The sequence below is a fragment of the Diabrotica undecimpunctata genome, chromosome 8 (genome assembly GCF_040954645.1).
Source record: "Diabrotica undecimpunctata isolate CICGRU chromosome 8, icDiaUnde3, whole genome shotgun sequence".
Classification (NCBI taxonomy): domain Eukaryota; kingdom Metazoa; phylum Arthropoda; class Insecta; order Coleoptera; family Chrysomelidae; genus Diabrotica; species Diabrotica undecimpunctata.
This window is the reverse complement of record NC_092810.1, coordinates 30,845,203-30,862,096: the sequence shown is the minus strand read 5'-3', so window position 1 is coordinate 30,862,096 and position 16,894 is coordinate 30,845,203. Positions and strand designations below refer to the sequence as shown.

The 16,894-nt window shown below is 34.1% G+C and overlaps 1 protein-coding gene across 1 annotated transcript in view; it reads left to right on the top strand.

Annotated features, from left to right (window-relative positions):
- LOC140447382 (serine/threonine-protein kinase SBK1-like) overlaps positions 1 to 14,835 on the top strand; it is a 43,586-nt gene extending 28,751 nt beyond the window's left edge. The window contains exons 3-6 of the mRNA XM_072539995.1: positions 1,906 to 2,167; positions 10,263 to 10,545; positions 10,660 to 10,943; positions 11,203 to 14,835. Coding sequence (XP_072396096.1) covers positions 1,906 to 2,167; positions 10,263 to 10,545; positions 10,660 to 10,943; positions 11,203 to 11,780 — 1,407 coding nt within the window. The 3' untranslated portion in view covers positions 11,781 to 14,835. The remainder of the gene's footprint in view (positions 1 to 1,905; positions 2,168 to 10,262; positions 10,546 to 10,659; positions 10,944 to 11,202) is intronic.
- Positions 14,836 to 16,894: the final 2,059 nt, after the last annotated feature.

The following is a 16,894-nucleotide window of genomic DNA, read 5'->3' as shown; positions in this document are numbered from 1 at the left end:
ATTATGGTAATTCCATGTTACTTAACAAAGTTCATAATTTTGGTGAACCCTGTAGAAATAAATATTCAAGTGATTACATCGTTGCAAAGACGATAAGGAGACCTTTCAAATGAACTGTCGCGTGACCTCGGTTTGTATTTAAAAAAATCGTCGATTACTTCAATACGCCGACACTGATCACGTAATGTCCAACACATATATACGCTTGGAATTATATTTAAAGATTTCTATTAATGTTAACTTAAAGAAATACACAATAATATGTTTCATTTAATTTGTATAAATACATTATGAAGCGTTTTTATAAAGAACATTTGTTCGGAACACACTGTAACTGTAATAGAACGAAGTGATATTTTGGCATACATTGGTAACACTTATTTGACAGTTGCGGCGTTGACTAATGTTAATAAGTAATGAAGAACGTGTTGTTTTTGTTTAAGTATTCCATTTTACATCTTTATAAGACGCATACAAACGGCTCAAATTGTTTTTAACAAGATTATTTTTTAACTCTTGTTTTGTTTCTATGTATTTACATTAAATATTAATTTGTTTTGTTGTATAATCCACTTTTGCAATAATTATGTGATCTATTTGATTTAAAATGGATTCAGGATTTTTTTATAATTTGGCAACTATATCAACTTTGATCTCTGTCAATGATAATGACGTGCAACGGTAAGTAAATTAGATGGACTGTATATCAGTTGATGGTCATTCAAAAATTAAAATTGACGATTAAAGTTGACAAGATTTTTTTTTTAAAAGTCGTCTGTTTCTGAAATAATGAATTTATTCCATACATTTGCATCATACTGTATTTTGGGTATCACATGCAGAAACTTAAACTTATTCGTAAATTAGTCCGTAAGGTTTTATTATGCAATTTGCAATTTAGCTACATTTTGCAATGGATTGTATATTTTATTATCTTTTATTTTGTAATATTACCGATTTATGTAATTTTAGTAAATTTTAATTGTTATTGTTATTTTTTTGACTTTTTGTAAGCTTTGTCCATAAACTTGTAGAATTTTCAGTGACAATAAAGCCTATTTCTATTCTATTCTATTCTCCCATAAGCTTTCCTAGTCTTTATATTACATATTGTTTCCTCTAGTTCTTCTTCCTGTATAGCTTCAGTTTCTTCAGTGTTGTCCTCTGATCCTCCAATTACGTTGTTTTGAGTTTCCTTTGCTTTTCCTTGCTCTTCGTTCAACAATTGTTCGAAATGTTCCGTCCATATTTCCATTATATTCTTGTTGTCGGATAATATAGTTGCGTTTTTGGGTTTTATTTGTTTTAGCTTTACTTCTTTGTGGCTTCGTATGTTTTTAGTGTACAGTCAAAAATTAATTGTCCGTTTCTTGATATGACTTGTGATATTACGCTTCTTTTTATGTTGGAGATGTGTATTAATGACCATCATGTTATTGTCCAAACAGAATTCAAGTAATAGTTTTCCATTATTGTTGATTTTATCCTCTCCGTATGATCCTATAACATCGTTCCATTTTTCTACTTCTTTTCCCACTCTAGCATTCATATCTCCTGTGATTACTATTTTCGCTGTAAAATTATTTATTACTTCTTTCATTTTATCCCAGAACTCGTTCTTTTAGTTTTTTGTTGCATCTTCACCAGGTCCATAGCACATAATTAAGTTTGTAATTGCTTCCTTTGTGTCCATCTGTATATCTACTCTAAGTATACGCTTATTGAAATATAACAAATTTCTTACTTTATTGAGGATATTTTTCTTTACCATGCATACTACCCTCGCATGATCTCTTTTTTTTTCTTTTACTCCACTATATATTAGTAAGTTCCCGTTTTTCAATATCGTGGTACCTCTTCCTTTTCTTTTTTTTCTGTTATAACTATCGTCTTGATCTTTTACAGGTAAATCTTGCTGATGAATTCGACATCTTACAAATTGTAGGGGAAGGTTGGTTCGGCAAAATTCTTCTGGTGGAACATAAAGCTACGGACACAGAAATGGTACTGAAAGCTCTTCCTAAGCCATACACGGCCATTAAGGATTTTTATAGAGAATTTCATTATGGACTGCACTTGGGAGTCCACAAGAATATTATCACAGCATATGATGTGGCTTTTGAAACGGCTGGATTCTATGTTTTTTCTCAGGAATATGCTCCATTAGGTAAGTGTTAATGTTATATGTATTGTTACAATTCTTTAAAATCACTTCTTCGTAACAGTATGATTTTACTTTTAGTCTATGATGCTTTTTTAACCCTTTCATGGGCGTGAGCAAATTAAATAGTTTTAAACAATTTTCTTTGACTGGTTAACAATTATAACTACCCCTAATGAGGGTAGTTACATAATTCTACTAAATTCAAAAACTATATTAAAAAAAGAGACATTTCTAACTAATTTTACTTTATTTAGAACTCATAAAATACACAATATGCATACATAAACGAGTAAATAAATCTCATTAACCATGAAAACCTTGAACTTTCTTCAACAGGTTGTTATGCATAATGGAAGATTGCAGTAGGTGCAGATATTCCGAGTTCTTTTCTCATTTTGCTTAGTACAGCACATCCTACATCGCCTGTAATTTTTCCTTGTTTGGCATATGTCTACCAACTTCAGCTAATCTCACTTCATTTGAAACTAAACATTTATTTGCTAAAAAAATATTACGGATTTATTTCTACGTTTCCGTGAATCAAAGCCCGAAATCAACCGTCTTGATAAATGCACAATAGAAATGATAGTTGGTCGAGTTTCTTCCGTCTACTTATCTTCATTAGTATGAACGAATTGATTATAGCCATATCGACTAAATAGTAGAAAATTCTGAACTACCATTTGACAGGTCTTGGTCTAATGAAATATCTTTCGTGATATTGGTCGAACTTATCGACACCGCCCATTATCTGATTATAAACGCTTAAAGCTTTAGGGCATGACACATTTGTTGTGGAGCCATCTTTATTTTTACGACTGATAAAATCTGTATCTCATGGAGAGAAACAGTTGCTCAAGATGTTGACTGGTTTATTATACATCCACTGCAGCTACCTTTTGTTTTGTACTAAACATAAATTCTTCACTGCACATCTTTGTTTTACTTTTATATATATCTGGTAATCCCTTTCTGTGTGATCTCACCGTAACAAGAGTATAAATCTTATCAGTTACTAACTTTTTTCATTTCAAGAGGAAAGGATGTAAAGAAATTATCATAAGCTATCAAACATCCCTTGCTTTATATACAGATCGCAAGGTTTATAACAACCTTTTCACGTGTTCACAATGTAAATATGGAATTTGTATATGTAGCCTGTAATTGAGTCTGCCAAACACCATACTTTATAGCCTCGTTTGACAGGCTTCGTGGGCATGTATTGTTTAAGTGATGATCTGCCCTTGAACGCTATCACCGATTCATCAACAGCTAAGTAAGATGAGTGGTTACTCATAGATTGGATTGTATTGTTTAGTTTTTCCACAAGTGGTCCCACCTTATGCAATTTGTCATATCGAGGTTTTGGTCGAGGCACTGGATTTTCATTGTTGTTTAGGTGTAAATGTTCAATTAGTTTTTTGTGTCTTTTAGATACAAATACTTGCGAAACTACGAATACGCCTAAATATGGATCAGTGGACCAGTAATTGTAAAGCTGAGGAAGTGTATGTATTCCCATTATAATCATTACTCCAGTTAGGGTCTTCACTTTCTCCAGATTTGTATCTTGCCAATTATTAGATGGACCGGGTTGGTTTGTCTTATTAGCCCTTCTAGGCCAATACTACTTTGCATATAGATTAGTCTGATAAAGTATCGTATCAAGAATATCTAAATCAAAAATTTTGGTGAAATAATCAATTTCTTTGTCTTCAATATTAAAATCGTAACCAGAAGTGGCATCTTTGGACAAATCAAGTGCAAGGTTGTCAAAGAAATCTGTGTTTTGAACCCATTCCTCATCATGTATTTCATCTTCACTATCCTCCCATACATATGGTTGAAAATGTAACGGAGATGTAGGGAGAGAAAAATTACCTGAATATTGAGCATGTGAATATTCCAAACAGGCTGTATTCACACCAGAAGAATCTGAACAGTTGTCTTCCAAATTTTCAAATTCTTCGAAAGCACCTTCATCTGCTTCTTCTTCTGAATGTTCCTCATTGTCAGATAAAGAATATAAAGAAGATAATGCAGCCTCAGCATCTGTGGAGTTATCTAGATTTCACATTTCTAAAATTAAATAATAAAAATGAACAGCGAGGATAGACGGTGGGAAGCATATAACCCACTTACAAATATAAATTTAGCATACGTGAAATACGTTCTAATATTATTGCTTTTATATAAATGTCTGTATAAAAGTCAAAAGAATGGAAAAATAATATTTAAATCCTTAGCACTAACCTTAATTTTCATGTAAACAATTATTTATTCATAACTAGAACATAACCGCAGAAAAAAATCGCAAAAACATCATATATTCAAACATAAGTATGAATGATAATGTAAATATTGGTACTTCAGCTTCAAAGTAATTTTTTATAGGTTTACTGATATCACTACTACTGGCCTACTGACATCACTACAGCCTCAAACGGTAGGAAAATCTATGTAGACTGACGTGTTATTATATGGTGGGAATTATACTTCTCACTGCCTATGAAAGGGTTAAGCTTTTTCAAGATTTTGAAAACTGTAGTATACATATTTCAGGGGATGCAATGAAAGAAGATAATCTTCGTTTCTTCGAAAAAACTTTGTTTTTTTACCCTTTATAAAAGGAAAAAATTGTGGATTTTCCACCAATAGGATCTTTCTCTAGTAGTGAACCATGATAACACTTAAATAGTTACTTGTATTAGTGTTCTATTGTAGCACAACTCTGAGGATGGCTTTGTAAGCCGAAAACGCTCAGCTAGGAATTAAAATTTTATTCATCATCATCTTTGGCTCTACAACCCTGAGTGGGTCTTGGCCTGTTCAAGAATTAGTCTCCATTCCCCCCTATCTTTCACCCTGGCTTTCCAATTTCTGACCCCGAGATTCCTCAATCATCTTCGACTTTTAAATCTAGATCTTGGCCTGCCTCTCTTCCTGGTTCCTACTGGCGCTTGATATAATATCTGTCTTTGGGGGTCTGCAGTGTCCATTCTTTCAAGGTGTCCTAGCCACCTTAGTCTTAATTTTAATAGACCGGACGATGTGCATTTTTCATAGCATTGATATAACTCAAAATTGTAGCGCCTGCGCCATATCCCGCTTTCTTGTACTTCTCCGTATATGTGCCTAAGTATTTTTCTTTCAAAGCGGCCTAACAGTTCTTCGTCGTTTTTTACCATAGTCCATGTCTCTGACGCGTATGTCAGGACAGGTTTAATAAGAGTTTCATATATTAGTATCTTGGTTTTTCTGCTAATTATGTGTGATGTTAAGAGCTGCTTTAGTCCAAAGTAAGCTCTGTTTGCCAGGTATATTTTTCTCTTAATTTCTACGCTTACTAGGTTGCTGTTATTTAGTTGTGTTCCAAGATATATAAACTCCGAGACCCCTTCGAATGTGTGTGCCAGACCTTGTGGTGCCGCTATTTGTGTGCTGTTCGTGACCTTCATGTATTTTGTTTTGGATACGTTGAGCTGCAGTCCCATTGTCTTCGCGGCTTTTTCTAATGTGTCAAAAGCCTGTATCAGGTCTCTTTTTGTCCGAGTTACTATGACAATGTCATCTGCATAGGCTAATATCTGTACACTTCTATTGATAACCGTACCTCTGGTTGTTATGCCCGATTTCTCTATGGCTCTTTCTAGCGCGATGTTAAACAATAGGCATGATAGACTGTCGCCCTGGCGTAATTCAGTATGTGTTTGAAAAGACCTTGACACTCTGTTTTGTACCTTGACTTTGCATTCAACTTTCGAAAGAGTTGCCTTTACCAATGTTATTAGATGTGACGGAATATCTAGTTCTGCCATGGCATTATAAAGTGCGCTTCTGTCTACCTACACTGTCATAAGTGCTTTTAAAATCTATGAAGAGGTGATGGGTATCGATTCCATATTCATATGTCTTTTCTAAGGTTTGTCTGAGAAGGAAAATCTGATCAATTGTTGACCTTTCTTCTCGGAATCCACATTGGTCCACTATTTTTTCCTCAGTATATACTAGTAAACGATCATAAAGTATATAAGCCAGTACTTTATAAGCCGTATTTAAGAGGGTAATGCCTCGATAGTTGTCCCATATTAGTGGATCCCCTTTCTTGTGAATAGGTATTATAATACCTACATTTCAACTGTCTGGGAGTTTTCCTTTTCTCCAAATGGATGCAACAAGTATTATTATGTATTTTTTAGCGCGTTTGCTCCATACTTGAACAGCTCAGGGGGTATACCATCTTCTCCAGGGGATTTGTGGTTTTTTAACCTTTTTATTGCCTTTGCAACTTCTTCTTCTATTGGTATATTATTTTTCTCCCTCTCATCGTCTACGTCTCCACTGTAGTCATTTATGTCAGTCACTTCTCGATTGCCTATATTTAATTTCTCAGCAAAATTCTCCGGCCATCTCTCCACTATTTGATAGGCTCATTGATAATTTTGGCTTCCTTATTTTTTATTATGTTTATTCTAGGTTTAAATTCTTTTCTGTTGTGGTTCACATTTTTATAAAATGTTCGCGCTTCGCTTTGTGAATTGAGCCTTTCTAGTTCCTGTAGCGGGTTTTCTAAATGTCGTTTTTTCTTTCGTTTTAGTATCTTTTTCTCTGCTTGTCTCATCTGTTTGTACTCATCTTGATTGTCCTTCTGTTTTGGAGTTTCCCATACGCCTGATTCTTTTTTTGAGTTGCCTGTGCACATTCCGCATCATACCATTCTATCCCCTTCCTTTCTTGTTTCTTCTTTCCTAGAACTGTTGTTGCTACTTCTTTCAGGATATTTTCGCACTCATTCCAGTAATTATCTATGTTTTCAACAGTACTACTCATTTGGTCTTCTAGTTTTTCTTCAAGTTTGTGTTGAAATTTTCTAACTAAATAAAATTTTATTACACACTTCAAAAATACTTTTATTTTTAATTATTTTACGATTTATTTTGAATATTTTAAAAATAAATTATATTAAAGTTTAAAGCTATTTATGTCAAAATTTACTAAAATACTTATTGTTTGAATTTAATTTAGTGTTTGATAATTATTTAAAAAATGTTTGTGTGTGTATTGTTTATAGATGTGTCTTTTTTATTTGCAAATGGTTGTATAAAATTTAATAAAAATTTTAACAGTTCACTACAAGGAGAATTCATGTTACTACAAACAGGTCTAAGTGGTGAATTCGTTTTATGAACTTTCGGCACTCCATAACTTTTCATTGACACTTACTACGCATTTAATCATTATTAAAAAAAAACACATTTACCTGTGCAAATCTATAAAGAAAAATTACTAGGTGTAGACTTGTCTCCACAGCCCATATTTACAAGATGGATTAAAGTAGCAATTTTCTACGCAAATCATTTTGATGCCATAAAAGATGTGTTAGACATTCAAAATGACTTATAGTGTGAAACTCTACGTACAAGTAACGTACAAATTGTTAAAGAACTTATGTTCATAAAAATTTTAGCTTTTTACCAGATCTAAAAATTTAATTGACAGTTTAATCTTGCTTAAGTGGTTTTCAATTTCAAATCGGCCAAAACGGGTGAATCGGACAATATATTTTAAAAATATTGAATATAGTGGGCTAATCTACTACATAAAAAGGGTTTTTAAGTGAAAACAGCTACACCTTCCATGGGGCGTATAGCCTATATGATGAAATATCTACTACATTTTATACATCAAACAGTATTTTTAGTATTGAGAACAAAACCTCAAAGTTTTCCAAAAAGTTTTAACAAGCCATTAATTTTCAGGACGTCCCATTTAAAAAAATACGAGAGACTGACCGGAAAACGTCTGAACCACGATCACTCATAAATCCCACCTAAAGCGAACCCCAACTGCCCAATCATTGACACTTGCCACGCATTTAATCATTATTAAAAATGACGTTTCAGCACCGAAAAAATTGTCTAGGTCCAGAATGACAAACGCGTTATTTTTTGAATATTCGGATTTATTACACAACTGTATATCTAATACTCGGTGGATTTTAGTTGGCATAGAACGGAATCTTTGACGCCCAAGTTTTCGGATTGCATGTTACAGTCGGCCAAATATAATTAGAAAATCAAAATTCACAATGCGGTTTCGTAAACTATTCTCTGGAATTTTATTTACTCATGTATTTGATATATTATTATTATCCGATGAAATAACAGTTATTGTTGTTCGTTTTTTCGTTGTGTCTAGAGTGTTTTATACATAGACATGTTTTATATAGGGTAATTCATTCTTATATTTTGTCTGCTGATTCTACACCGGAAAATTATTTGCTAATGCCCACTCAACACTCATAACTAGAATTGGTAAATATGCAAAAAAGTGAAAAATATGCGAATATAATTATATGCACTAATTTACCCAAAAAATATGCATTAAACGTGCATTTCTTTTAGTAATTATGCATTAAATATGTATTTTTTAGAAAATATGCATACTTTTAATTTCAAACAGTGTCGGCTGATGTGGTAAAATTTTGGGTAGGCCAAGCCAGCAAATTACATATAGCTATGTGTAATCAGTGGCGGATCCAGAGGGAGGAGTCACGGGGTGGGTCATGACCCCCCCTTAAAAATATTTGAAAACCCACTTATCCTACTGGTGGTAACACTAAAGGTGACCTTGCATCAGAGAAAAGTAATCGCCCTCAAGATCCATGACCTCCCCAAAAAAATTTCTGTAGCCGCCAGTGTGTCTAATGCATATTTTTTTTTGTGTGAGAGTGGGAATCTTTTTTTTTTTCGAATTTTACGAATTTTTTAAAATTTATTTGGGCAACCGTGCACTTGTTTGCAATTGTGTTGTTTGTTTAAAAATATGTTACAATTATAGATTATGTTACATATTTTTTTATCATAATTTAAAAGAAAATTTATATTATAATTCGATAATTACGTTGCAAGTGATAACGATGGTCGGTTTAGACCCGATCGTCTGGTGCCTAAACAGCAAGCATAAACACGACAATATAACTCGTTGTCCGGCAAGCTGCTTAACTTCAAACGCTTTTTGTACGGAGATCTTATGTGAGTTGGGTCGGCCAGTTCCGATCGGGCCTATTAATGATATTTAAAATGCCTGAATACGATTCGATGCTTTATGTCGTAATATAATAACATAGTTGTTTTAACGGACGCTAATTTATTGAGTGATTTAGTACATTTAAAAGATATTTATATGCATTAACATAATTTTTGAATATATGTTTTTCAATTTTAAAGCTCTTAAAATTATTGGGTAGGCCCGGCCTATCCTGCCTACCCCCAAAAGACGCCACTGATTTCAAACCTATATTTAATAATTGTATATTAATTAAAACACATTATAAATAAACTTAAAAAATAAGTAGGTAATTGTAATGTACAATTTAATTCTAATAAAAGTAGTAAAAAATAAAATACTAATATAGAATTATGGAAACAATAAATGACCAAATGTTTTTCAAAATTTTTAAATAAAAACTTATGGCTTCTATCTGTATACATATATTTGTAAATTGAGAAACTTCTTTCCACATCAACGGATGTACGGTTCGTTGTAAGATATTTCGGATTTAATCTTCTATAATCTTCTATAATCTTCTATAATCTTCTATAATCTTCTATAATCTTCTATAATCTTCTATAATCTTCTATAATCTTCTATAATCTTCTATAATCTTCTATAATCTTCTATAATCTTTTATAATCTTCTATAATCTTCTATAATCTTCTATAATCTTCCATAATCTTCTATAATCTTATAGAGAAGTTATTTGAATTAAATTTACATTAAACCACAAATTCAAACAGGTAAATTACAGTTCAAAAGTCAGTATCTACTCTGTTTTTATCATTTTTTTTTTATATTTTTCGCTTCCAATATATCCTAATATTTCTTAAACATTACAATTTACTTCCTTTTCCCAACATAACCCGAAAATACTTTTCGTGACTGTGAATTTATTTTAGAAAAGTTGTCAAATATTGAGTAACACCCGGTATATTTAGTCTTTTATGTTGCTAAAACCTTTTATGTTGCAGTATTTATAAAAAAAAATATTGTTTAATCTTAATTTTGTCTCTATTAACACTCTTCTCTTTATTTTCAGGCGATTTGACGTCAAATGTCTCTGAAATCGGTATAGGAGAGCTGCACACGAAAAGAGTAGCCAAACAGCTAGCAGCTGCCTTGGAACACATGCACGCACGAGACCTTGTGCATCGTGACGTCAAGTTAGACAACATTTTAGTATTCAAATCGGATTTTTCTAGAATTAAACTGTGTGACTTTGGCGAGACTCGACTATCAGGAACTGTAGTACTCAGAAGAAACGAATGGTTGCCGTACGCTGCGCCGGAAGTCCTTTTGGTGCCTACGGACGGTACCTACACGTAAGTTTATAGTAACGGAATTTTTAAACAATATTTTTAAAAGAAAATTGACAACAACCATAGCTGTGCAAATTCTGTTGTATATTTAAAAATTATAATTACGTATTTTCTTAGAGCCAAGACTTCCCACGATGTGTGGCAGTTCGGCATAGTCATATTCGTGTGTCTCACTGGCTGTTTGCCATGGCAAAAGGCTGCTATGGATGATCCTCGATACGTCCGTTATCTTTCCTGGCAGAACTCCAACATACCTCTGAAAAGACAACCTAAAATGTTCAAATTGGTTTCGTCCAAAGCACAAAGACTGTTTAAAAAGTACTTGGAGCCAAGGGCAGAGAAAAGACCAGCAGGTCTAGCGGAGGTGCATAGGTTTTTGGAAGATAGATGGATGTCAAAAGGTTAGTATATTGGTGAATATATTTGACGAGACACATAAGACTCATTATACCTTGTAATTAAATAACACATACTTCCATACTTCTCCTTTTCATGCTTCATTCCAGAGTTTAGCCAGTTAAATGTTTTGGAATTAATAATTCTGCTTTAACATTCCATATGTCATATATCACCTCTTGTTGCTTTCTCCTTAATTTTGCTTCCCCCAATAAAATATTTTTATATTGGTATTTTATTTTACCTTCTGTATATTTTTACCAGGTATGGAGAAGACGAATGAGGCATTAAAGGAAGACGATGGCCTCTGTCCTTCAATGTACAGCTTCCATAGCAGCCCCGAAGAAAAACACCGACTGCTCTTCTCCCTCACTCAATACGGCCTCGAAACAACAGTGGACAGAGTAGCGAAGAAAAACAGAATCAGAGAGTGGATCCAAAACAGCATAATTGAAGAAGACGAAGAACCAATCGAAGAATTAGACGAAGAAGATATCAAAATACAAGACAATCAAAACGGACCACTCGGGGAAAGAGGTTCCATGACTGAAAGAAAGATAAAAGATATCAAAAAGCACCACAAGAGACACCATCGACACCACAAGCCTAAAGAAGAAACGCCTTACAAACCACCAGTGGATCCTAGAATTCCTCTAGAACACCAGAAAGTATCCAGGATTTCAGAAGATGCCCAAGAAATGGAACGAAGAAGTCTGGTTCAGTCTCCGAGCTTAAGGGAGGTCAGAGTTCCGAATTCTTTAACTTCTTCTGAAAGCGCGTTCAGTAGTGAATCTAGTTTAACCGTTAGACACAAAATCAATGTACAGATTCCTCAAACATGACATGACTTTGGGTAGAAGTATGTCCTAGCTCCATTTTAAAATATTGAAATGTACCTGAGTACAAGAATATCATCCACTTGGTTAATTTTGAACTGAAAGGGTTTCGTACCGAAGAATGTAGATTTGTTATTCCAGGTTTACAGCAACATGATCGTTATTATAATTCCCATTCCTAATTATTTTAGTGACTACAGTCATTCTTAATTGTTTCACATGCGTGTTTTCTTACGCTTTTACTGGCTAACGTTGAATAAAACTTTTTAAAAACGTTTTTATTAAAAAAATTTTTTTAAATTTCTGTTATTCTGCGTTTCTTGTTGTCCTATGAACCATTCACATCTGAAAAGGTCTTGACACTCTTGAGATATGTGTTGTTGGAATTCTCTAATATCAGCTTAGAAGAGTCTTGAATAATATTAACTTATATGGAAGTCTGTTACAATCTTAAGTATAGTCTGTCCTAAGCAAAGCAGCACTTAAGCATTTACAGAAGATATCTTGACCGACAACCTTATGTTTTGAGTCATATGATCAAAAATTTCACTACATTTGTTGAAAGGATTGAAAAATTTCCAGTAGTTTTGATTGATATAGGTAAAGAGTTCAGGAACTGTGGTCATAAAATAAAACAGAATTTTAAGGTTAGATTTTGCAGTAGCTACAAATTATCTGAAAAGTTTTAAACTTTTAATATTTGATAAAAAGTTCTTGTAGATTTTCAAGTCTTTGTAAATATATAAATTAGAGGCATTTTAGCCACAGAAAAGTGCTGACAATTTTTAAGCAGGTGCAAAGTCCGCAGTTTGTAAGTTGATAACAAATTACTGGAAGCTCCTACAAAAACAAACCTTATATTATCATTATTTAGACTTCATCGGGACCAGTACATTGTGTAGATTTATGGAAGTTAGATCAGTAAACGATACTATGAGCAGGGATAAACAGAGCTGTGGGAAGTAAGGGCCACGTAGGGAATTTGTTAGTTTTTGACCGTTAAAGTGCTATTATATTAAGTAAAAACGCATTTCTGTTATATCCTTCTTAATAATTACATGATCTCTATAAAATTCTTACGATTCGTAAAAATAAAGGGAGTTTTTTAAAAGTATAGAAATGTAGGTTGGTAACACTGTTTTACCTGTCGGCCATTTTGACAGCTGTCAAGTAATTTATGTTAACTTGGGTCTGGCATTTCAGCATAAATAGACTTGACGCCTGAACAACGCTTCCAAATTGTACAAATTTATTTGGAAAATTCTGGTTCTGTTCGAAAAACGTATCGCGCACTACGTCCATGTTATATTCAACATATTAGTCCATTAGGGCAAGTAATTCGATTAACCATGGAACGTTTTTGCAGCACATTTACTCTAACTAACTGATAGTATGCATCCATACACACGTCGTACAATGCGTATAGAAGAACTTGGTGCTGCTGTAGAGCGTAGCATACAGGAAGTCCCGAATTACTTGTCCATCCACTTTATGGAAGATTTTGCGGAAAGATCTTGTTTTTCGTGCTTACAAAATCCAACTCAAGCAAGAATTAAAGGTACATCATCACCTAGCAAGGCGTAGATTCGGTGAGTGGGTACAAAACGAGATTGCCGTTGATTCCGATTTTCCGAAGCGAATTTTGTTTAGCGATGAAGCTCACTTTTGGTTGAATGACTGCCCTATTTGGAGTTAAGATAATCCTCAAATATATGTGGACAAAACATTACATCCAGAAAAACTGACTGTTTAGTGCGCTTTATGGTTTGGTGGAATCATTGGACCGTACTTCTTCAAAAACGGTGCTGGGCAGAACGTTACAGTCAATGGTGACCGCTATAGAGCCATGATTACTGCCTTTTTCATTCCCCAATTGAACAACCATAATGTGCAGGACCTGTCGTTTCAATAAGACGGCGCAAAATGTCACACAGCTCGTTCCACAATTGATTTATTGAAGGAAACATTTGGTAATCGCATAGTTTCACGTTTCGAACCGTGAATTGGCCTCCAAGATCGTGCGATTTAACACTGCTAGACTATTTTGTGGGGATATGTGAAGTTGCTAGTCTACGCCAATAAGCATGAAACGATTGACCACTTTGAGGACATTATTCGCCGCGTTATTGCCGAAATACGGCGACAAATTGGAAAAAGTGATCGAATATTGGACCTCCAGATTTCTAAAAATCATTCTTGTTTTATTCCGTTTTAAAGTTCGATACCCCTAAAAAACACCCTTTAGAAATATTAAAAAAAAATTTTAGTCAATTTTTTGTTTCTAAACAAATGAGTTATTTCGGATATACAATTAGTCCGTTATACACTGATATAGTAGTGGTAGATACTGTCTGAAATTAATTCATGAAGTAGGAATAGGAATATTATTAGGTACGTGTTACATTTTGTGGTTCCGTCTAAGAATACCCGGTCAGGAGATAAAAAGGTTTTTTTTGGAGAAATATAGTATGGTGGCACCTTAAAAAATGGGCAGTTGCATGCCTCTTTCTATGTAATAATAAAAAGTAAATTAATAACAGCCCTCCTTATATACAAAAATAATTTCTAATCATCTCGATTAGCCCATATCTATTTGTTACTAAGCCGTATATTCTAGAACGCGAAGGTCACTATTCCGAACGCCTGCTTCATCGTATTTTATTGGTCGCTATTTCAAATTGGTCGTTATACGGGATACGTCGAAGATAAGCTTTTTCGTTACAATAGGCACTGTGATGCACCATTAAGCTCCCATGTTATATGCTCTCTGTGCATCCCTGCCCTAAGATACAAACAGTGGATTGTTAATTTTAATTATGTAGGTCTTTCAGTATTTAATTTTTTAATAATATAATTAAATTTTAATTAGTAAAATATAATGTAAAGGCTATTTTAGGTAGTATTTAGGATGTGATGTTTTTACATGATATAGAATGTGATAAACGATCAGATAAATTTTAATTTTTTATTATATTCTAATAAACAATGTAAATAATTGTAAGGTAATACGATGCTGATGAGAAACTGATGTTAAATAGATAATAAACTTATTACTTAAAAATGTATTCTTTCTCAAAACTCCATATCATATCTAAATAACAAGTTTTATAACGAGAGCCCTGAAAAAAATTGAAATAGTTCTATTAGAAAGAGGGAACTAAACAAAACCAGCCTATCGGATTCTTGTCAAACCTATTCCAACAAATTTTTATGGTACAAAAAAGAAGAACGTATTGTGAGAACTACATAGCAATCGCAGTTCACTCTCTAGAGTATATATAGCTATAATTATAAGTAGGACCAAGGGGTGAGCCCTTCAGACAATTAGACCTAAGGCGAGTCCATTGCATCACCCCTATCATAAGGCTTTCATATCTTCTAGAATCAGTAGCGGCTCCAAATCTGAGCTACTCCTGCTATTCCGAATGTCCAGTCCCTTAGTAACCTTGTGGCCGCACAGAAAGCCACAATTCTCTTTCGAGATAACTTCCTAGAAAGCATCTCCTACGGTTTAGAAAGAGAAGTTAAGGCTGTAAGACCTTTGGATAGACCTGGTATGTGGAGCCTAGCCTGCCTCTTACCTTCACCACTAGCAAATGAGTTCTAGAATCTCCGCAAAAGAAGCTCCTTGAGACTATCTCAGGTTTGGTGAGGTTTGGGTCAGACAGGCAGAGTGGATGGGCCCCGTCTTGCCAGGGCGTCGCCCGTTCGTTCCCTTTTACACCTGAGTGTCCCGATACCTATGTTAAGTTGACCTCATTGGTCAGCGCAACATCAGCTAGTGCTTTCTTGCGCCCAAAAACCAGCTGACTGCGGGTGCTTTCAGAGCCTTTAGAGCTGATAGAGATGGTCCTGGCTGAGCAAGCCCTATGAATTATCTCCTGAGAACATACCAGGATCACAAAGATCTCGGCCTGAAAAAGTGATGCTTGGTAACTGAGAGCCTGCTCGCTCGTAAATTCTGGACCGATCTATGAACTAGGTGAGCCCGCTCCGATGGACTAGTGCAGGTTCTTGTTCCACCCAATCATCCCGAGCAGCAAATTTAACCAAGAAGGAGGATGAGAACTATTTCATAGAAATCCAGAAGAGGTTAAGAAGAGGTCATCTTGCTATCGTAATCAGTACACTGCCAGAATGAATCATATCAACAAGATAAATAAAATAAGAAATATAAACGCTAGAAGAAGTTCAAGTCGTCATTTCCAAGTCATCCACATTTGTGAGTTATAGGTTTTGAGAGTGGCAAACGTCACACACAGGGTGTCGAATAACTACTTAATATGTTTACTTAAAAAAATTTCCAATCAGCGTATCGTCTCTCCAGCTGAGTGCTGACACAGAACAAATAACAATCAGTTCTTATTCTGTGGTGCTGGTGTGAGGCAATTGAATTTTACGACTTTTTCGTCTGAGAATGTAGGGAGAATTATAATAATAATATTAGAATTGTTTAGATATAATCAGTCAAGTTTGTAGCACCAAAGTAAACTGTATTGAAATACAACTTTAAAGCCAGACTTGTGTAATTTAATACATAAGTAATTTTTTGTACTTAAAATTTAATTTTGTATTATTCCGAACCCGGAATCTTTCGCGGAAAGTAACTGCGAGACGTTCCAAACGCAACACAGGGCTTCATCAACAATTCATAGTAACTATGCTTTTGGATGTTAGTAAAGCCTTCAACAGAATGCGGCATCAATAACTTATCTTCGAAAGAAAAAAATATGAATACAGGGTGTTTCAAAAAAAGGTAACCCCGTCTCTAGGGTAGGTAAAAAACTGAAAAATAATTGGGGTTTGCTTAGTAAAAAATTTTTGTAACGCCATCCGTTTTCAAGATACAGGGCGTTGAAGAAAAAAAAATTTTACGCATTTTTTACGATTTTGCCGAAACTACTGGCAACATTGTAATGAAATTTTATACGAATATGTTTTGGAAGCTGATACATGCCATGAATTTGTTTTTATATCTGATTCTCACAGAGGGCGCTAGTTACACGGATCGTACTAAGTATTAGTCAATATAACTTTTTTAAGAGTATAATTATTAATCAAAATTTCAAGTAAACTTAAACATCATTCAATTTTACACGAAAAAGGTACTCTTGGTAAAA